Here is a 23,131-nt window from a genome sequence, read left to right as displayed (position 1 = left end):
TATTAATGCTCCCTCTACTCTCCGTGTTTACAAATATGATTATTATAAAACCAAAGATAAATAATAAACCAAGTAATATTCTTTTGTAGTAAACAAATATTAAATAAAAATCAAAAAGTTACTTAATCTGATTTCTTTTTCATCCTAACTACCTAGTGTCTATCTAGTGTACCTCTTTCGGTATTAGTGTAAATCTTCTTGAAAACTGATGGAGCCAAAGAATGAGGGAGAGAAAACAAATTTTGGTAAGTACACTCGCACGACTTACTCCTCCTTTAATTCTTCATGTTTAATTACTTACAAAATTGCTTCAGTCTTCGAAGATTTGCTAAATTTTAGATGGCTCGTTCTACATTACATTCTGTATATAGGGGACTCTGTTTCTCAAGCTATGAAGCAAAACAAGATTTGTGCCGACTCCTCGTGGGGGGATTTAGTTGGTAAAAAACCTTTTCTTTTTACAAAGTCCAAGGTTCGCCGCTAGTCGTTTTTGCATATTATTTCATAAGATCAACAAGTGTCAGGAGTTCGCATCACCAACTATCAATTGTAACGTAATCAAACAGGATTTAAACGGGTATTTCCTCTGCTCCTGTCACAATCAGAGCTGGATTCATCCATTGTAGGATACCCAATAGACAGGTCCAGCTTTGTGCGTATTGTTATATTAGGAAAGGGCACATCCGTTTATATCCTGGATACAAAATGGATGTTATGCTGTTATGTCCTATAAAAAGGGTAAAAGTAAGATGAAAATGGACATTTTCTGGTTCCTCTGTCCATTCATTGGTAGGACCACTGTGAGGTGTGCTATTTTCTTTATGAGCAGCAAAGACTAGTGGAACTGACTTGTATATTGCATGCTGAACCTAAAACAGCCCCTTCAGCTTCAGCTCAAGTGAAGATTTAACAAAGAGAACAGATCTATGCTACTTGGTGGTCAGAGGCATAGAATCGCACAGTGTCAACTATCAAACTCCCAAGAGGCTTGGCCTATCTGTAGTGAGAGGGGAGAATTTACCACTGATAAAACTCAGAAAGTAACCATTGTTACTTTTTGAGGAAAACCGGGCATCATGAAGAATTTCCAACAAATTAGAGAGAAAAGAGATGAACTGAATTAGCTAGGAACTTATGGAATGGAAATTGACATTAGGATCCAACAGCTTACGAAATCAAGGGATTCATAATATTACTAAGCAGGCTTTTATTTATTGAATGATTCGCTTCAAAGATTCGAAGCGAATATAGGAGAAATATTGATTGGAAGAATTATAACCTTTAGATAAAAGAAGCTTTGGCTCAACTTCGAAACCTTTATTCAGCTTGTAGGTTTGAAAAACATAGTTCTATGGGAAGATAATAACACTGCAAATGTCAGTCATTATAATTAGTATAATACCATTATAATGACTAAAATTTGCATTATTCTTTTCTTCCTATTGGGTTAATGAATCACACCAAAAACAACGAACAGTATTGCATAGTTCTATAGATAAGTTGTTTGAATTAAATTATATTTTCATTGACTATGAAGAAGTGTGAAAAGTTTTTAACTTGTGATCAGTTTCTTTCTTTTAAGTCTGCTAAGTGGATTCTGTGAATACTTGTAGGTAGTTTACACAAACTGCTATTTAGTTGAAGGATAGTTCGCTATAAGGAGAATGCATTATAATTGCATAGGCTCTCATTTATCGGCAGTTTTCACTTCTTTAGCCATTCCTCAACAATAGATTGAAAGCGAACGATCGGCAAGATCGTGTCTAAATGAGAGGAAAGGATTGCAGAATGAAAACTATTGGAAAACATAAGCATGTTGTTCGTAAATAAAGTGTTTTTATGTTAAAACCAAATTACGACTACACATGACCTTGCTGAATGAGACTATATTTATTTGATAGAAGTTAATCAGAGAAAGTTCCAGCAGTAAGAGAAAGGAAGTTACAAATCTACTTCCTTTACGAAACAGGAAACAAGCAAGAGTTTATAAGGTTTCAAATTTTAAATTGATACATTTTACATTATCGAATTTATAATCTGGATATCAATTTTATCCTTCAAACTTTAAAACAAAAAAATTATAATTTCAAATAACCTTTCGCTAAGAATATTGAATTGTTTAGAATCAATACCACTATCACATTCTTTTAATCTACATAATCCAATTTATCAAGACATACTTTTTTGTTCAGCTCTTTAATTTTATATTGTCCCGAAATAAACTTTTATTTTCATTTAACATACTTAGATTTTGAGGTTCCTTGAGCCCAAAAAAGTGGTTTTTACAAAATGGTTTGGGTCTCTGTATTTCTGAAATATCGTAACTCAAAATTGAGAAATTGTATACAAATGTTCTACTTCTTTCGCTATCTCCTTTGTGCCGTGAGGCGTGGAGAAGCAGCCCGAATCCAACCCTTCCATCGATATCTATCTCGTGCCAACCTTCTCATCTCCGCAAGAGATACTCCTCTAGCTCGGCCGAGACATTCAATGTATTCGTCGAAATTTGCCTCTTGCTCTCTTGCCAATGGGTCTGGCATCTAGCATTTGTATAAATCTGAAGTTTTGTTATAACTAACAGATTACGCAAAAATAAGGTTTTACAACATTTTTCATTTTATTTGCTTAAGATTTCCCTAAAAACGGTTCCTATAACTTCATATAATGATAACTTTTTTTTTTATTTTGTAATTAACAATCTGTATACATTGTATATAATAAGTAAATATGGGGAGAATGATGAACTGGTGCGGGAGGAGAGCAGGAGGAGAGAAACTACCCAGCGGTAGCTCTCCTCTCTATAGGAGAGAGGAGAGATAAGAGAATAATGGCGTTTAGGCCTTCAGACTACAAGGAAGTCGCGGGGCCACTGGTGATTCAGTCGGCGAGGAGTATTAGGGATGTCAAAGGAAGCGAGAGACAGTACAAGAGGATTAGAGCTAGTCGAGAGAGTAGTGAAATTTTTGGTATTTAGTCTTGGCGAGTTGGTCTATAAAGGGAATGTTGAGGTCTTTGTGAAGAGTGAGATTAGTCACGTAGAAAGGAGCGTCAGCTATCTGTCGGAGGAGTTTTGACTGAAATGTTTGTACTGTCCTTACGTTTGTTGGTTTGGCTGAACCCCACAGCTCTAGTCCATAAGTCCACATAGTTTGAGAATAGTGTTGTATATTAGGCAATTGGTAATTTGGAGCGTCGTCCAAGAAGTCTGTAAAGCAGTTTCGTACGTTTTGTCATTGCTTGTCTTTTAAGTGTGTGGGTTCACGTGAGTCGTTTGTCTATGTAGAGCCCAAGGTAGCGCACCAGATCTGTACTAGGAAGAGGATTGCTGTTGAAGAGGATAAGTGGACAGGAGCCCCGCCGGAGAGTAAACGTGGCATGCTGGCATTTCTGTGGGTTCATTTTAATCCGCCCCTTCTTGGCCCAGGATTCTATTTTATGTCAGTGTGTCTGTAACTTGTATGAAGCTGATGAAGGATGTGTACTTGTAGCTAATCATATAATGATAATAAACATTTAAATCTACAACTTTCATTTAAAATCTTTTTTCTAGTAAACTTCTGAGATAAGAATGGGTTATATAACCTCTAAAGAGCTATGTATATTTCTATAAAGAACGATTGTGTCTTTTGTTTAATGTTAAGAGCGGTTAAATGTACTGTTAAAATTGTGTATGAAGAAAACTCCTTAAACGGAACTATCTCTTTTTTCAATTGATAGTTTTCATTTCCTTCAAAACAGCTCCTTGACTTTTCTTAAACCTCGTTCGGGATTTTTGTAAATTTACGTTTCAGAGTAATGTAGTATGTATGCTTTTACAATCTACGTATATGTTGGCGACAATTAATATGGGTTAAATAGTCTGAGTTTGAAGAATATAAATGAATTAAAAGTGAGAATAAGTAGTAAGCGAGAGTCGAGAAATTATTCTTGCGGTTTTTTTGAATTTATGTTAAATGACTGAACTATGTTCATCAACTATCGTTAGTAGTTTTCAAAATGTTGATCGTATGCATAATCAATGGACTTGGCTGTAATACTAATCTATCAGGTAACCTGTTGAAATGTTCTGTAAACTGTGTAATGTTACAAAATAATGCTTTGCCTTAGAATCACAAAGGGCGGCGAGCCGCTTTGCTGATAGAGAAACTATAGAAGAGGACGGGCGAGCTCATAAGGAAACGTTAATTTGATAAGGCGACGTAACCCCGCTTTATAACGATCTCAGTTTATAAATCAGAGATAAAAGTTTACTTTTCTCTTTCTAATTCTAAGAAAAAACGGAAGTGTTTGTTTTTCCTGTCAAATTTTTCGAAGGATAATTCGAGTATTTACAGGAAATACTTTTGTACTGGACGCTCATGGATGTTCAATAAGGGATGAAATGAAGAATACTAAAGGATGTTAGCGGATGAGGTTGAGTAACCAATGTCAAGATGGCCAACATTACCAAAAATGGTCAAGCTAGTGAATTAAATGGACAAGGTTTGCGAGTCAATTTCACAGATAAAACAAAAAAAAGAAAGAAGAAAATTGCGATAATTCAGATACTTAATGAGGTTACCTGAAAATTTTTTGCAGTAATTATCGTAGGTTAAAAATGATAAATGACGGAAGTCAGTAGCCAGGATGTCCAAACATCTTTGAAGGTGAAAAACCTGCGAACTCTCCATTACATTTAAAAAGAGCAATTTACGGGAAATTTTGGATCATAATGATTATTGCTAAAGTCCTATTTGCACAGGATGAGAGGAAAATAAACCAACCAGTAAAACTCTAAATATAGGAAGTAAAAATGGGCGATAATTAAGCACATATCAGTCTATCATTGCTTTTTATTAAAAGTTTAATTTCAATTCAATATCTGATAACATTTCTCAATGTTAGTCAGTGTTAGTCTGTCTTAATTGTTTTGACGAATGCAAGAAGTACTTTTGGGTTCTTGAAATCGATATTATGGTAAAAAAGGAGGGCTACTGACCTTATATCCTTAAACTCTCAAATGAGGGGGTTTCTGCAGTAAATTTAAGGGAAAGGAAGCGAATTGTATTTTATCCCTGTTAGGTTAACCATTCTGTCACAACTTTTACTTGATTTACTGTCTTTTTTATTGCACTTTTTGAAAGGATATTATGTTTAAGAGCTTTAGGTAATATCCTTAGCCCTAACGTAGGTATGTTCCTAACAAAACAAATGAAAGATATGGCAATAATGGGCTAGATAGAGTTATCTACCATCTTAATATTTATATTTATCTTAAGATAAACACTTCATAATTTAGGCAAAGCATAAGGGCACTATAATAAATCCACTTTTTAGAAAAATCCTGGGGGATTTAGGCGAACTATCAGTCGACCCGTTTACCTAAACCACACTCCTCTTCACACCACAGATTGTGCTCTTCATGGACAAACATCTATCCTGTGAGGATTCACATGCTAGACTTAAACGGAAAGAAACAGACGATTCAAACTTTTCGAAAAACAATAGAAACCTTCATTAAACAAAAACGACCTATTTACACTAACTTCGTCTGGGCCTACAGAATGGAACTTTGGGGCTCAGCCAAAGCTTCCAATATCTACAAAATTCAATCTTTTAAATCGCTTGTTTGTGTTGAGGATTTTGTCCTAGATACATGGTAATTTCGACAAAAAAAACAAAACACTTTTTCAGAAGTCGCAAACTTCAAATAGAAAATGCTCAATAGCAACCAGAAAGTAAGAGAATCTATAGCGTTTCCACTCACCTATTGCTGATGTTATCCTTCTCGTCAGGACTGGGTAGGGAAGTATTTGCCTGGGCGAGAGATGGATTGGATGCCATACACTTCGCCTCATCAGGAGTATGCATACTCTTTTACTTCTGTTTGCCTGAAACAAATGATTTACCATAAGTAAAACTGTAAAATCAATTCACTTTGCACCAAATAATTTTTCATTTACTGTATCACTATGACAAATGGATACAATTGTTTTCATACTTTAATTCTCAATTAAATTTATTTTTCTGTAGTAACAGAAGCGAACAGTAAATTTGTTCGATCGTTGCTGATTTAATCGTCTAAGCTCATGCTAAATTGCCGCAGTTAACGTGTTAATTTCTCTCTTCTTACTACTTAAATCCTCAGTTTAACTTTCAGTTATCCAAGTTGAAAGAGTTTGATTTAATTCAAGAAAATTCATATTTTTAGGTTTCCTGATCACGGAAAAGAGGTTTCTTTTCTTGATGGTCTCTTTTGATTGTGTCTCTGGTCATCAAGAAATAGATAATCAAAAATAGTTCACATTTTTATGTTAGTTTAGAAACTAACCAGTGTACACAATACTAATGTTTCAGTCAAAATCTAACAACCGTAAGAATTATAGTAAATATATTGTTTTCAGAATTAAATCAGCAAAAAAGTAGTTAAAAATTGTGACAGAATTTCGTAAAGGCGGCTAGCGAACGTATTTTTCTATTAAATTCTCATATGAATTCCAAGGCGTAGACCAAGAAGCGAACCCAATACCACAAATACATTGTTCTTCCCTTCTGACCTCGCTATCGTTGTGCCACGACAAAAATCTACTTATCTTTAACAACTGGATGTTTTTACACCATTTTGCGGGGTCCTTGCACAGTAGTGATTGGCATAGTATGAAAATCCAGAGAATAATCTGTAATATCTAAATCCAGCCACTATGAAACAGTATTACTACAAAAAATAAACTACAGTTGAGAAAACAATGGGAAACCCCGTCAATTATAATGATTTTAACAAGTGTAACTGCTGACGAGATGCGGCGGTTTATTTTGTACTGAATATCACTAGGTTAATTACGTTTGACTGTTTAACACTTTGTAAAAGTAAATTTACATTTACACTATTTTTAAGAATATTACATGTATGAGACAAAACTGTTTAATAAATTATCGTATTCGATTTCCCTTAATCTTAATTTTGTAAAAACATTTCCTACAGTTTACTGTACGATTTTGAAATACAGCTTGATCACATTATTATTATTATTTTAATAATTTTTCAGTCGGTCATTGGCGCCCTTAGTCTAGAAACTGCGGAAAGGTGTTTTCTCGTAACAGAACGCTGTATGAAGAAGCTAGGAAGGAAGAAATCTTAAATGAAGGAAAGAGTCAAACCAGGGATATTGTGTGGGAGTCCTGTGCACTACCCACTCAGCAAATTACTCCCGTTATCCTTATCTCTAAATACGACATCTTGCTAATACAATAAAATTAACATTCAAAGATTATTGTTATTTTTACGAATTGATTTTTTTTTTTTAAGTAACCCAAACAGTTTTATGATTATTTCGATAATTTTAAAGCTAATTAAAAGAAATATTGTAACGTAAACAAAACTTTGTATAACTTCAAAACAACATTAACCTATTCCGCAGGACAAATTGATATTTCAATTAGTTTTGGTTTAAAAATATACTCATCTTAAACTAGTGGATGTTTTTTTGGATGCACTATTTACGGGGTCCTTGCATTGTAGGGATTGTTGGTAAAGTATGACGGAAATCCAGAGGATAATCTGTAATGGTTTCTTGACAAGCTCAGTCATTGCAGTCGTGTTTCTTGAGGGATTCGTCAAACAGTCGCACAGGGCAGCCTCATTCACTGATATCTCTTTGTCCAAAATTAAAAGAATATTTATGTAAGTAGTAATGAAGATGTGTTGTTACTGGGTAGATAATGTCCTTAAAATTTGAGCTAATCAAAATCGAGCTTTAAACTCATTCTTACTAATAACTATTACAGAGCAGCCTTGAAACTCTTTTAGAAAGAATCCATTTTTTCCTGTAAGGACTTGCAGACTCCTTTTTTCTACCTAATTGTATCAGTTAAAATCAATCTCTTTTTTTTTAATTATTATTAATGCACCCTAATAAGAAGATAACACACCACTACAATTAGTTCTTTTCTTATTTTTTAAGTAAAATCCAAGCATAATCTACGTTTAGCGATCTTAAAACATTTATTATTGTGGCATAATACATATCTAGGAACGTATTGATTATATAAATGGAAAGTGATTCCCACGTCAGAGGGATTGAAGCCTCTTTCCTCCTTTACAAATTATTAAAATGGATTTTTTGTCAGAAAATAAATTTTCAGATCGCCTGATTAAAAAATAAAAAAAGTTTAAGAAAATCTCAGAAAGCCCTAATTTGGTTTAGATGCTATTTTCGCGCCCTACATTAACGTTTAGACTGAAATCCTTCAACAGAAAATGATGATCTTTTTATTTTATTTTATTTTTTATTTTAAATAAGGGTCTCAACAGTTGGTACTACACAAAAATAAGCCTCCCACTACAGTGTAACACTGAGTCTCCCTCTGGAGAAAGAAGTAAAGTGAATATTTCCAGCAAAAAATATTTTAAATTAATATTTAAATACCAAGTAAGTTTCACAGAAACATTTTGTTTAGTAATCTGAAACAGAACTTATCGATGTATAGATTATTAGTTGAGAACTTTGAAGAGGATTTTGTTTAAAAAAAAAAAATAATAAAAAATGTGTACTTCAAAAAAATATTTTTGGTTTAGCGTTAACATGAGATCCATCGCGTCTGATTGTTGAGAACATCGCCTACTTTACGAGTTAACTGAAAAGTGACACAAATACCAAGGCCTAGAATAAAATGTAGGCAAAGAATGGCAGGATGTAAGAAAACAAAGCCTTCTAGATTCTTTGTTAACAAAGGCGTGAACTCTTGTTTCCATTCACCAAGCAAGAAAAAGAAATTAATCGAATTAAGATAAAGTTACAGAGGGAGATTACCGCCACAGATTTAAATTCAACTATCTATCAAAAAAAAAAGAAAAAGAAGTACATTCTCACCTGAAGTCTCAGAAAGTTCGTCCAGAAATCCGTTAAGTGAAAATGTGTGCTCCTTTTACTGATTTGGGAGGATTTTTTCATGTAGGATAAAACAAAGTATAAACACAAATATCTTTCTATACAGACACACGTCACTGAAGTCCCACTTCTAGACATTCCTGTAAAGTACATACCTTTAACACGTTTAAAATTACTTTCTTGCGCAAAGTCTACCACGAAAATTTCAAAAATGCGCACAAAATACTTCCTTTTAGAAAGAAAATAAAAATGCTTTAGAAGCACAAATGACAAAGTCATGGATTAAATGTTTACAGTCTAGCTGTAAATATAGTTAATGTATTACGTACATATTTGCAAAATAAACAAATATTTTTAATAAAAATAATTCTTTTCTTTTCTATTATTGTTCTAATGATATTTAAATTAATACTGTTTATTGATAAAATGTTAAAACGTGTTTTATCCTAGTATTTGGCTCTCTATAGCTCTGCTTTATCAGTGTGGCTTCAGTTAAATACCTTTGTAATGTTGAGATAAGCTAGTTTTATCTCACATACAAATGTATCATTGAACTAGTATTCGTACAATTAAAAAAGTAGAAAAATTAAAAAAATCATTTATGTAAATAAATAAAATAATGGCACAATAAAAAAAAAACTAAATAAAGAAACTAAAATCAAGGTCTATTGAGTGAGTGACGCAATTAAAAAAATTGCTTACTACTTGGCGGGAATATAAATTAAAATTACACCACGGATAACTTAACCTTAATATAACGTTTATTGTTACTTTTCACTGTTGCTGTCGCTTCAGTTATGTCTGGCGAATTTGTAAGCCTATTTAATAAGGTGGTTTTTCATTTTTTTCAAGATTTTCATTGAAGCCTTATTTGAAACTTTTTCCAAGGATAATTGATTTTTTTTTTTAGATTTTCAAAAATCAACCATTTAAATGCCATGATAAAATAAGGATATTATTAAATATTTGATATTAAAAGGCACCGAAGTATTGCTAGAATTTTAAATTGAAATGGAATCACCGGTAAAGCCATTTTTAAAAATCATCATCATTTAAATTGTATTTTCCTCTGTTGTTGTGAGGAAATAGCTATTAAATTTTTGAAAAAATTGTACTAATTAGGTTAATGATAACTACATTAAAGGAAGGAAGAATATGAATTCTCTCACCACAATTTGTTATCAATCTAAGGTAAATTCTTTACAATAATCCGATTGCCCATTTATTAGAACTGTACTAATTTGAGAAATGAAATTAAACAATTTTTAAAGAAATTAAACATCAAAGTGAAATTCTGTGGGTTAATTTTAACAATTAAATCAAGTATGGTATGCACATCAAAGGAAACATTTTACAGGTATTTATACTTCATTATTTTCGGTCAAAATCATTTATATCAACAATTTCTACTAAAAATTCTTCATTAGGTTTTATTTACTTTGGTTAATACGACCAACAAGATTAGCTCTAAATTTTGGCAAATTAAAACAAAAATTTTATAATTAACAGTAAATTTTGCATTCAATAAATTATTAACGGCCAAATTATGAACTGGCACAAACACCCAATAGAATAAAAGTGATAAATAATAATAATAACAATAATAATAATTGACACAAGAATGCGAGAATATACTTAGGATATGGGAGCGAAAAGTGTTGCAAAAAATCTAAGGCCCGGTGTACATTGACGGTGAATGGAGGATCCGAAAGAACGAAGAACTCAAGAAACTATACGGAGAACCAGGACATAACATAGTTTCTTGTATCAAAAAAAGGCAGGCTGAGATGGCTCGGCCATGTTGAACGGATGTTCCATCATCGAGTTCCAAGAAAAGTATTATATGGACATCCGGGGGGGCCGCTAGACGTAGAGGTTGTCCCAGGATAAGATGGTTGGATGACGCAGAAAGAGATCTGCGAAAGGTGGGTGTTAGAAGATGGCGCCTAATAAAAGCCGAAGACAGGGAAGAGTGGCACTATCTCTTGAATGAAGTCCAGGTCCTCCTACTATAGGACTGTAGCACCATGGGAAGAAGAAGAAGAAGAAGTTTCAAAGTGATATTTATTTTAAGGGCAAAAAAACTTACAATTTCACCCAAATCTGCTAAATATTGCTCGAAAAATGTATAAAAAAAATTCTTATAAAAATTAATGGTAGAATACTTTTGGCTATCGCTTACTGCAATTACTAAAATTCTGAATGACATATTCTTGATAACCTTACAATTTTGCGCTATTGTTAAGTTGTAAACGTAAAAAAGCAATTTTACACAGAAAGCAATCCAACATTTTTGCTTTTTGTTTCATAGAACTTAAATATCTACTCTGAACAGTGTGATCATATCGCAGAAAGTGCCCCTAGCGATTATTTTCTTTTAAAAAAATCCAATTTATAGAAAGAAATAGTAGAGTGGATTTACAGAGTTATACAATGATTGGATTTTAGACGATCGGAAGTTGTTTGGTACGAATTTGAGTCGATTACTTTCATTTTGTAACTGTCCACTCGAATTCGTTCCTACAGTAAATTTAATGCATTCTGTTGTATTATTAATAGATGAGGTTAATATAGATGAGTATAGCCACGAAAAGAAGATTTGATTACATTTGGCTCAAGGGCTAAATAGAATGCAAAGAAGTAGTTTTGTACTCTTGACGCTTGGGCAGCTTCTATTGTACAAAGCCTATACCTGGTTTTAACCCTTTAAATCTTTTTCAACCACTTTTTCTAACTTTTGAATTTCTTAATTTTGTGTCGCTAAAGCGGTCAATTTTGAGAAAAAGTATCGTTGAGTCGTCCAGAAAATTGTAAGGGATCTTTATTGTTTAAACGAGCAAACAATTGGCTGCAAAAAAAAAAAATTATTTCTTGGCATTCTTCAAAAACATTGTTTTAAATCTCAAAAATGAAATTAAAATTGATTTCACTTAAACCAGCTAGAAAAAGCATTTTAAAATATTCTTGAAGAAAGATAAATGAATAAAATGTTCTATTATAAATATCATAACTTGCACAAAAGGGTATCAATAAAAATTATAATCAAGCTTAGGTTATTAAAATGTAAACACAAACAAGCATAATTATTTGCCTTAAAATTTAAAGTTGTTTATTCAAACAATTTACACTACAGAATTTGCTTACTGGCACATTTAGCATTGATTTTTAACCATTGTGCTACAAAGGAAACTACAAACTAAATCTGATATGAACTATCACTACCTCACAGGACTTCGTTAATTGAATTATTATTTCGCCCAAGTTTGTTTTTTCCAATTTTCCTTATTTCTGCAAAGAGACTTTGTAAACAACTTAAGGTTATTATTTTAAAATTATTTTTCCTTCTGTTGCAATGATGTTGGTAGATACTATAATTATAAATATCTAGTTAGAAATGTATTCCTTGTTGATCTTCCTTTTCCTTATACCCATTTTATCCTCTTCAAATTTTTTCCTAATAAAATTCTTGCAAAATATTTATCACTTCCAATAATATTGCCAAAATAAAATATTTATTGATTATTTTTTTCAACTTTCAATATTTATTGATTCTTTTATTCAACTTTCAATATTTATTGATTCTTTTATTCAACTTTCAATATTTATTGATTCTTTTATTCAACTTTCAATATTTATTGATTCTTTTATTCAACTTTCAATATTTATTGATTCTTTTATTCAACTTTCAATATTTATTGATTCTTTTATTCAACTTTCAATATTTATTGATTCTTTTATTCAACTTTCAATATTTATTGATTCTTTTATTCAACTTTCAATATTTATTGATTCTTTTATTCAACTTTCTTACTTAAAACTATATTTCTCTTTTTTATAAATATTTAAAACAAAAGTTGAAGAATTGGCGGGTGTTTAGAAGATCGTTCCTCAGCATAAATTTGTTTGTTTGTTTTAATAATTTGGGCTGATAATTAATTTCTTTCAATTAAAAGTTATTTTGCGCTATTTTAACGAAATGTTTATCAATTTCATCAAACACTTTTCTCAGCAGTAATAACTTTTGAAACGATCAAGCCAATTTTGACAGAATACATTCCAATTGAAATTACTTTAAGCAGTAATAACTTCACAATTCTATTCATAAATTGAAGCCAACTAGGCCTATACTGTGGGCCGAATTATAGGCCTCAGAAATAAAATTCAAAACAGTTTAGTTCTATTATGTAGTCACCAGAAAGAAGTGAAGCAATTCAAACGGCCGAAATGGCACTTTTTTTGGTTAGATTATTGTGTAGAAATGAAGCGCTCTTGGGAATTATCTGTTACCTGAGTGTGTGTGGCTGCAGCACAGGTTGGTATGGTTGGATGCTTGCAGGAGGTGGTAGGGGAGTTCAAGGACAGGTAGAAACATGTCTCCACATGCTCCTCATCTTGACACAATGTTCCCACAGTGTTTCTTCCTTCAGTGGAACCTTTATTTACTTCTTTCTTGCTTTTTCCTTTTTTTTTTAATTAGTTCTTGTTATTCACATAAAATATCCAAGAACTAAAAGACTTGATTTAATAATAATTGTCGGTACAATTGAGGCTTTAAAATCAATTATAATATTTTTAATAGGAATTTGTTTTGCTAAATTTATGTAAATTGCTTCTAATTTATATTAGACTATAAAAAGTTTTTTTTTGACAAAATGTTAAGAAACAAAATACTATTTTTAAATAATAAACCAGGGTATGTTTGATTGTATAAGAATTTTTGTGAATTAAAAATGTTAATTTCTAAAAGATCTATAGCCCAAGCAATATTCTCAGTGCACTCTCAATCAACCAGACAGTGTTCTATCGTTACAGCCCATCACCAGAGCTTTAGAGGCCCAAAGGATATATATGGGGCAGCACTTCTGGACTTCTGATCTACTCTGCCGACCGTAGGTAGTATTGGAACGTCTGCTCTAAACATTTCCAACATTTACATAATACACTACAAAGAAGTGTTCAAACTATTCTGGGTTTTGCTTGTGCGTAACCAAAAGTAAGCTCTGGCTCATCAACATACAATCATTAATTATGCAAATGTCAACATGAATAAGTAACAAGAAAATTTAATCGATCCACAAATAGAACGTTGTTCAGTTCGCACTGGATTTGGTTTTATTATAGCACACCGTCTTCAATCTACTTTCTCCTACATCGACTATTCCAGAAATCAGCTACATCCAAAGCAGTAATATGAAATGAAAAGTGATTGCACTATGCAAATGTTCGGCAAAAGTGGGATGTTTAAGAAAAAACAGAAAGCAAAGGCCACTCTAAGAAGTCTTTAATCCTCAGAGCATGTTGTGACATGAATATACTGCTATCAAGGCGCCACGGTAGCCGAGCGGTTAGAGGCGAGACCAGTAAAGCTAATATGTATTGTGGTACTGGGTTCGATTCCCGGTCTTTAGGCCTTGGATTTTATTTAATGGTTAATAAAAGAAATTTACGGTAAAGTATGTTTGCTAGTCGCCTCCGTCCACGACACCTAATTGGTAGTTGGACGTTAAGCCCCGCCTGAAAAAATGGGCGATTACTTTTCTTTATTGCTACCAATTCTGCAGCGAAGAGGAGGCTACCCAAAGAATTCCAAAACTCTACAAATCAACACCAGTTATAGACAATCGGTATCTATCTGCATAGATAAGATAACTAGGCATAAAATATATGAACCTCTAAATTGAGTAGAGAGAGCAGTTGCACTAAATTAACTAGTTAGTTTTGATGTTGACAATAATGCACCTCACTTAGTCGTCATTTAAAACTAAACAATCTGTTAAGAGTGAGTCAAAGTTTTTTGAACTTATAAAAATTAATTAGTAGTTGCGCTACAGTTTCTGAAAATAGTTCTTTAGATAACTTCCTTTGAAAGACAATATTTGTTTCTAGTAATCCCACATTCACACACTGAATTTATGATTAAAAATTACATGGTGTTAATTCACGATTTAATGAAGGACTGTATTACGATAATAAAGAACATTTTAAGGTACTAACTTTAGTGCATATTTTAAAGGGCTGTTGATTATTCCACACTGTACGGATAACTCTCTAATGATACACTAAATAAAAAATATATTTGTATGACTTAGGGAAATTAATATCAAAAACTATTACGATAATAATTAAAAACTGTTATTGATACTGATTGCAACTTTCATTATCAAATAAATAAAATGACATGATAAAGAATACAAAATAGGAGATGGTCGTATTGTTAAAAACTATAGTTATATTTAAAGGTAACTATAAATAAGATTAAAAAAAAGTCTCAAGTATGATATGAATGAGAGAATGTTATTAATAAATCTAATTATGTACTCTGGAAAAAAAGAATATCTAATGTATTATTAAATCACAACTTTTAAGGGAAAAAAATCGAACGTGAAAAATGTATAAATAATAAACTCTTTAGCCATAAACTTGAAAATATTTTAAGCAGAACTGTATTGAGCTGCTTTCTTTGTACAATTTCACAGTTTATTAAAGCATAAGCATGTTGTGAGAAAAGTATAATGCTATTGTACATTGTAGGATGACTGTATGACAGATTTATTAATTCGAGGGGAAGAAAGATTACTGCCAATTTCAGTTCTAAGGTTTTTATCGAAAAGGTTTGCAACTAGGGACTGTTTTCATTCTTTCTGAATTTCTTTTGAATTTATTTATGCAAAAGAGTCTTTATAGACTCTTTCAAAACACATAATAATTTAATACAGATAAAAGTACCTACATAAGTCGTAGATCAACAATCGAATTGTTTAGTATCTCGTAAGATTTCTTGTCTCTAAGAAAGAAATATACTTTTTAATTTTTGAGATTTATGAGATTATGCTAAGCATTCCTTAAAATCTATTGGTTAATCGTGGTTATCTCGGCAGTAATATAAGAGAATTATCCATTTAAAATAGTTAATTAAAAACTTGTTATTAATTAATGGTACATTAAATGGAATTCAATTAATTTTACATAACAATCTAACTAGAACTAAAATCGAAAGAACCTCCAATAATTATTATCAGAGTGTACTCAAAAGAGTACAAGTTAACAGCGAAAGAAAAAGTCATAAAAGTAACAACAAAACAAAGAACCAAATAAATTTACTGCTAACAATTAATTATAGTTGTAATTATGTAATAAGATGATGTCCCTTATCAATAAGTGTACCAAACCAATAGTTTCAAGGCTGAATCAGAAAAAAGAAATAAATAATAGAGGCTTTATTACTTTTAAAAACTGCACAAATTATATAAACATATCAAAAATAATAAATATCTTTCTCTCGCTCTGATAAGAAATAGAAAATAATTTTAATTTACAAAAAATTTGGGAAACATATCCGCACATATTCTTAATTATGAAAATCATATGTATACTGACGTATATACTTCATTACGTAAAACTATTTTTAGTGGTGGGCGATGAAAGACTTCAGATAGTATATTATTTACAATTTCCGCTTTGATAGACGTTTTACATTTTATTGTGATTGCCTGAAGTTATCTCAAACGTCAAAGCAAGTGAATATCTAAAAGAGAGTACATACTCAAAATAGAACAAAAGTCACGCACCAACTAAATCACATATTGTGATAGATTAGGAAACTATCAGGGTCAGCGAAATGCACGATCTATGCAAAAAAAGAGAGTAGTTTTTTGGAGTTAATTTCTGCAAAGGAAAAGTTGGCAGTATAACTGAAAAATACGAAGGGATTCCTTAGCAATTATGTTTTGTTCTATAATCGTATTTCTAAAGAAGATTTAGCTAAATGATTAGTGAGAGCACTGCACTCCAAGCGGAAGCCGAAGGTTCGAATCCCAACTATCTGCCTTAAGATTTTTTTTCTTTTTAGGGTTCTACAGTATAATGTGTGAGAACACTGTCCTGAGTCAGGCAATCCACTTAGGACGCTGCGAAGTACCAAACTCTTCAGGTGTTGATGCGCTCTAAATTAAAAAAAAAAACAGAAAAAGAAAATACTTCAAAAATGTATATTAATAAATCAATAATATTAATGATCGTTACTTTCAGTTTTAAAAAGTTTTTACGCCACCATAAACTTAAATGAATTTACATCTAAAAAGCAGATGGTACGTAGGAAGCAAAACGAACAGCTGCTAAACTGCGGGACATAATGAAATGGAAATTTTTAATTAAAAACAGCTAGTAATTAAATCGAAAGAAATAAAAACAATAACCCCAAAAAAGATAGCTATCTTCCAAAAAATTAAATTAGTGAGATTTGGAGGAGTACTGGTTATTTTGGACGAAACTGTAATGCTGATCCATTAAAAATAGTTTAAGATAAAGGCAATACAATTTTGTTCCGTATTATATTTACAAATAATTTAGAAGAATGCAAGTCACTCTCTCCTTGTAAGGACGTTTTTTTTTTCTCTCACGTGCCATTTCACTGAATGGTACAATGTTTACCACTTGTTTAGATAATATTAGTAAGAATCAAATACGTTACTGTAAACAGATTGATCAATAGTGCTTGAACGACTTCTTTTAGCGAACGCAAACTATCATCTCAATAAGAACTATTGCTACAGAATAGTGAATCCCCCACTAGACAATATAGTAAGTTCTTAATCATTTCGTAAAAGTTCTAATTTTGAGTAAAATTATAGAACTGCCACTGTTTTATTTTTTGTTTTAATGTCAGACCTTCTTCATTTAAATAAATTTACAAAATAATAATTAACACAAGTCACAATTTACGGTTAATTGAAGACATTGTTACTGTAAACTGTACTAACTTAAAACGGTAATTATCACTATAACGAGAGAACACAGTCTGTTGTCTGACAGTGCACCGACAAAGATTCTGGACGTTTATGACGTCAGGTATTAAATGCACTTAATTCAATTAAAAGATAGTTAACATTTTAATTCATGTAAATAAAATGGAAGGAACTACGGACTCAGCAATCGAGAAATTGGGATCAGAGGACTTGACTTAATGCACTGAATGAGGAATAAAGAATTAAACCAAGTCCCGTATTACACTTATACTTTGCAAGCATATCTAACCACTAAACTGTCACGGCGAGAATCTGTTGGATTCACTAAAAATTGCGTAGAACATTATAAAAATGTATCAATGCTATTAGTCTTGCATTTACGAAGTGCAAAATATTATGAACGTTTGAATTTATAAATCTGTGTATATTACATTTTTACAATTATCTTGTAGATATATAACCAATGGAAAAACTTAAAATAACTTTTCAAAACATTATTCTAGTTTTCTGTTTGTATATTTTTTTAAAAAAAATTTGTTCCAGGTCCACAAAGGAAGGTAAAAGAACAGAAAGGCATAAAAAAAAAAGCTGGATAAGGTAGTTTAGTGTTGGCCAGAGAATAGAAAAAGAAGGTAGTGAGATGTGAGAATAGGAAGAAGGTTGAAACACCTGTGGGTAAGGTATACCTGTGAGGGTATACTTACAAAGTACCTGTTCACCCACCTATGAGGATACTATACATCTTGTGTCTATACTAAGAGGTACTATTGCAACTTGCATTTTGGTGGCGGTTGCAAAAAAGAAGAATGAACGTCACTAGAAAAAAAGGGAAACAATGGCTAATCTGATGTTAACCTCTGCAAGAAGGCATTACTTAACTATTCCCAATAAAATCAAACAAAATTATCGGATTTCTGTACTACTAGAATACCTATAAAAGAGAACTGTTAATTAATGCAAGCAAGAAAATTCTTAAACCAATCACATCCTTGAAAAATATAGTCTTTTCCTTATTTTTGGAAGGAACAAAGTGAAGAGTACGGTTAATCACACCAATAAAAATAAGTATGAACGAATGGTAAAGATTATTTAAATATTAAATTGATTTTATTGGTAGAAACTATAACAGATACAAAAGTCATACTGAAATATTAACCCAATCAGCTTGAGAAGACGGTGATTACTCAGGCAGTATCTTTTTTCGAGACTTCGAAATTCTCAATTCTTGTTCTACAAAGTTACGAAGAAGTGAAGGTGACTAATTTCCACTTCAGCTATTTTAACGTAAAACCCAAATGGCGTTCAAAAATCGTACGTCACTTGAATTGGAAAAAACAAAACAATGGATTTCGTCAAACTTGTGGCTTTAAGCGTTATTTTAGAATAAATCGCTGAGCTTTTTAGGCGCTTCGATAGACGAGCAAAGTTAAGCGGTACTGGTTTCCGATTCCCGGTCTAGGCTTAGGATGTTATTTAATGGTTTTATATAAGAATAAGTAAAGTTTGTTGCTATCTGCCACCGTTCACGAGACCTAATTGGTAGTTGGACATAAAGCCCACCTGAAATTATTAAGCATTACTTTGTTTTCTTTACATTACTAAGTTTTTTTACAAGGAAAAATAGCGATCTTGCTATACTTTTAAAATTAAATTCTACAGGAAATGTTTGGTTTTCTGTACGACCTCGTAACATTCTGGAACATGGATTTTTAGTTTTGTCTCGAACAAAACTTAGATCAATTTGTATACTTAGATACTAGTACTTTTATCTGAAAAATATGGAAGTTATAGAAAACTAAAATGTTTACCATTTCTCTAAATTACTGCAATAGTCAATATCCTAGTTCAGTGGCGTGTCCTTTGCCGGCACAGATTTTGATTTTGCTCTTAATTTTTAATGATTGTACGCAAACGCTTGACCTGACAGAATGTTTAGAATGATGACATCTGTAGATGTCAACCTTTGGTTACTGGGAACCCTATCAAATATTATCGCGCGTAGAAATCGGCTTTGACGTATTATTCAGGCGCCCAACGTAGCCTGACAACGCCAAAGCGATGAACTACCAACCATTGAACCAAGATCTGAGCTTGTCTCTTTCGTAGTCATCCCAAATCCATCACACTTCTCTACCAGACCCATTCATACATTAATAATACAAGTGGAGGGGATTTTAAAAACGAATTTTGAGACGGAAGTTTTTTTTAAAAAAAACTTGAAAGAGATTTGTTCAAATGTCAAGGCTAATTGGAATCAAGGTATAGTGATTCTATTTATTTTAAACAGAAAAATTAATTTAATCAAACGAAAATCAAGATATTGGCAATCACCTGTGTTCATTTAATGTTAGATTAATAGGTAAACCACAGTCTAATAAATGAAATCACAATTAAACGCGTTTCAGAAAGAAATTATTAGGCAGAAAATGAACTGACATAGAAATGAAGCATTTTTTAATTTTTTTCCAGCTCACAGATTCTGGAGCAGCCCAGTTTTATTCTTCATTTAATTCATGTTCCCTACGAGAAAACATAAACAAACAATTTCCACTTTTTAAGCTTTCAATAATAGCTGCAGTAGATAAATTCACAGATTTAAAGCTTCCGAATGCTACGATACAGTCAGTTCTTCCTACAAATGAAATATCAAAGAGTTTTGTTTTGTGATATACTAATTTTTTGAGTTATTTCCTCTAAATTACGTTTTATAGCAGAATATTTTTATAAAGATGTTAAAAACAGTTAAGGCAAAGCCATTAAAAAAAGAAGAAAAAACTCTACTAGTTTATGTGCGTAAAAATGAATGACCTTTTATCAGAACAAAAGCGGAAGGATTGCAGGAAGCTGAAATCTAATATATTGAGTCGAAGTTTAGTTCTAAAGAAGGAATCGATTTAGTCAGTTTTTGAAACTTTCTCTTAACTTTAAAAGAGAGAAAATATCGTAAGATCTACTTTCGATTTCTAGTTCTCGCCGCAGGTTCACGTATTAAGGCCTTCATTAATACAAACCAGAGGGTTTTCCTTGGTTTGTATGTATCTGTGGGGTATTTTTTTTAAAAAAAGAAATCGCACAAACTTCAAATTTGTTTTAACGTAAATATTACCTCTTACCTGTTATACCTGCAGTTAATTTATTTAAATCTGACATTAAAACCAATCGCATAGTACAAAAAACGCTACAATTATCATATGCATATATTCATTAAAACCTTGGAACCTTCATTGGTTCTTAAGAGAGGACTTGAGGACTGTTCATTGAATAGTTGTAATTGCAATATTGAACTGTTATGAACAATTTGTTTTAGTTTTTCATAAAAAGCTTCTTCACATTGTTTTAGTGCCAACCATGATCAAACCAGGTTGTTAAAACCCATAAATACACTCATAAATAATGTTCTTTTGCAGTGCAATTGTTCTGAAGTTAACAAACATTTAGACTAAAGATAGAGGAAGTTAGTTAAGTTTGATTCCAAATATTGGTTTTTTAATTTTAAAGATTTTCATAAAAACGCTCACTGTGGTTTACCTTGAAAACTCACTTTTATTTTAAACGTTTTCCCACGTAATGGTCCAGAAGAGGTGTGGGTTTTTAAACTAATATTTTTGAATGAAGTGCTATACTTCTCAAACCATGAACACATATTTAGTGCCTCTGTAACACGAAGTGAAATAACATCATAAAGGGGGGGGGGGTTTACAGAGAGAATTATTTTTTTTAATTTAGTAAACACGTCTTTATTTCATTTTCTATTTAAACGTAACAATAGTACTATTCTATTATCAAAGCTAGTTTTTGTTAAGTTCACACGCATTCATAATTATTTGTAAGTGCCACAAACTTTTTATATTATAAAAAATTGAAAGAACTTTTTCAAGTTTGTTGTAGAAAAAAAAGAATTTAGAAACACAATGTGCTTAAGTATATCGATTAGTTTCTATAAATAAGTAAAATGCACACGATACTGCGAAAAACATCGCATGCATCTCCTCAATTTAAAATTTACTACAAAACTCCTAAGCTAATATTACTTTGTGAGTTGGTATGTAACTTTCTCCTTAATGTCAGCAAGAAAAAATCAATGATTATTTTAAACCAAGAATTTGCTACAATTTGTTATATTTGGATGGAAAGTTGTACTATTTTTATAGATCCACTTAGAAACAATAAACAGAACAATATCATTAATGAAATGAAACAGTCAGATGTTGACCGTTGTATAAAATATAATAGAGCCAAATAGAAAAATAATTCAACCAATTTATCTAATCTATGAGTAAATTATAATCTCCTTTGGACACATGTCGCATAAATTTTTAAACTACCTGAGGAAAGAGCGATTAAAATTATCTTATGGTAAGTAAATAGTTAGCACAGAACCTGAGAGATTTTATCTACGTTAATAAAATTATTGGAACAGTTTAGAAGTATTGAATTCATTAAAGAAAACCTATCGATTCTGCAAAGTACGTACATTTTTATTTTCACTTTTTCCACTTTAAAATCGAATTTTTAAAATTGAGTTTACAGAAATATAAGAGTATAAGTGTGAAAATTGTGGAAAGGCTGCTCTGCAGCGATCGAAGTCAAAAAAAAATCTCAGAAAGCTGACCTCAATTTTCTAATTAAGTTTAAGCATTAATTCAAATTCGTTGGAATTTTCAAAGTTCCGGAAATAGTTCTAATATTTTTTCAATTTTTAACTAATTAAATTACCCTCTCTCCTTTTTAAAAATAAGTTTCGTTTCTACACATTGACATTTTTTGTAGAATCCGTAACTAAATTTTTTCCTATTTACTTTTAAGTAAAAACGTTAGTTGTAACATTTGTTGATTAGTTAAACATTTAGTAAGAAATTTCAACTTCATCAAAAGTATTTTGTGAAATGCTGCAAGCGAAGGTAAATAAATTTTTTGATAAAAGCATTTTTTTAAAATAGCAAACTACAAACTTTTGCTAGTATTGTGCAGAAGTTTTTAGTTTATCCTTTTGCTAGTTGCTCTGAGTGAGTACAATTCATTACTGAATTGATTTTCTAGTATTTTTTCTTCGATTTTCACCAAAAAGGTACAAACCATTTTTTTTTCTAAACCTTTTGAATCTATTTACCCACCAAAATAAATGGGTAATCTTGTGTTTGACATATTTTTTGAAGAGGAGATATTCTCTTTTCCTAGAGTCCTCGAGGAACTAAAACATTCCATCTTGAAAGTTTTTTATTGCAAAGTAAGAGAAATTTAATATGTGATTTTACTGGATTAGTTTCTGGAGAATGTCATCATAAACTTCAGTAAGTATTGTTTACATTTTTTTTTGCTGAGTATTATGAAAATGTCAGTTAAAGGTGGAAAACAATCAATCAATAAAACACACCAAAATATTGAATCGCTACTTAATCACGCACTAATCATGGTCAATATTAATTCAACTTTTTGTTGAAAACTGCAATTCTGAATATATTTTTTAAAAAAAACTTTTCTGCTAGAAACACCAATCAAAATTATTAAGGAAGTTAGGGC

The 23,131-nt window shown here is 31.5% G+C and overlaps 1 protein-coding gene and 1 long non-coding RNA gene across 3 annotated transcripts in view; one reads left to right on the top strand and one right to left on the bottom strand.

Annotated features, from left to right (window-relative positions):
- wnd (Mitogen-activated protein kinase kinase kinase 13 wallenda) overlaps window positions 1-23,131 on the bottom strand; it is a 40,376-nt gene that overhangs the window by 14,328 nt on the left and 2,917 nt on the right. The window contains exon 2 of the mRNA XM_074119789.1: window positions 5,747-5,870. Within this exon, the coding sequence (XP_073975890.1) occupies window positions 5,747-5,850 (104 nt within the window). The 5' untranslated portion in view covers window positions 5,851-5,870. The remainder of the gene's footprint in view (window positions 1-5,746; window positions 5,871-23,131) is intronic.
- LOC141449901 (uncharacterized) lies at window positions 71-22,619 on the top strand. 2 transcript variants are annotated; one of them, XR_012455757.1, is made up of 4 exons: window positions 71-245; window positions 7,026-9,697; window positions 9,778-10,058; window positions 18,155-22,619. It is a non-coding gene; the product is annotated as an uncharacterized lncRNA (long non-coding RNA). The 2 variants fall into 2 exon arrangements; XR_012455756.1 differs by having other exon boundaries at window positions 9,778-10,224.

This window comes from Rhodnius prolixus, unplaced genomic scaffold, assembly GCF_049639745.1.
Source record: "Rhodnius prolixus isolate KJV_2025 unplaced genomic scaffold, Rpr scaffold_2, whole genome shotgun sequence".
Lineage (NCBI taxonomy): Eukaryota > Metazoa > Arthropoda > Insecta > Hemiptera > Reduviidae > Rhodnius > Rhodnius prolixus.
Note: the sequence above shows the minus strand (reverse complement) of the source record. Positions and strands in the feature narration are given on the sequence as shown.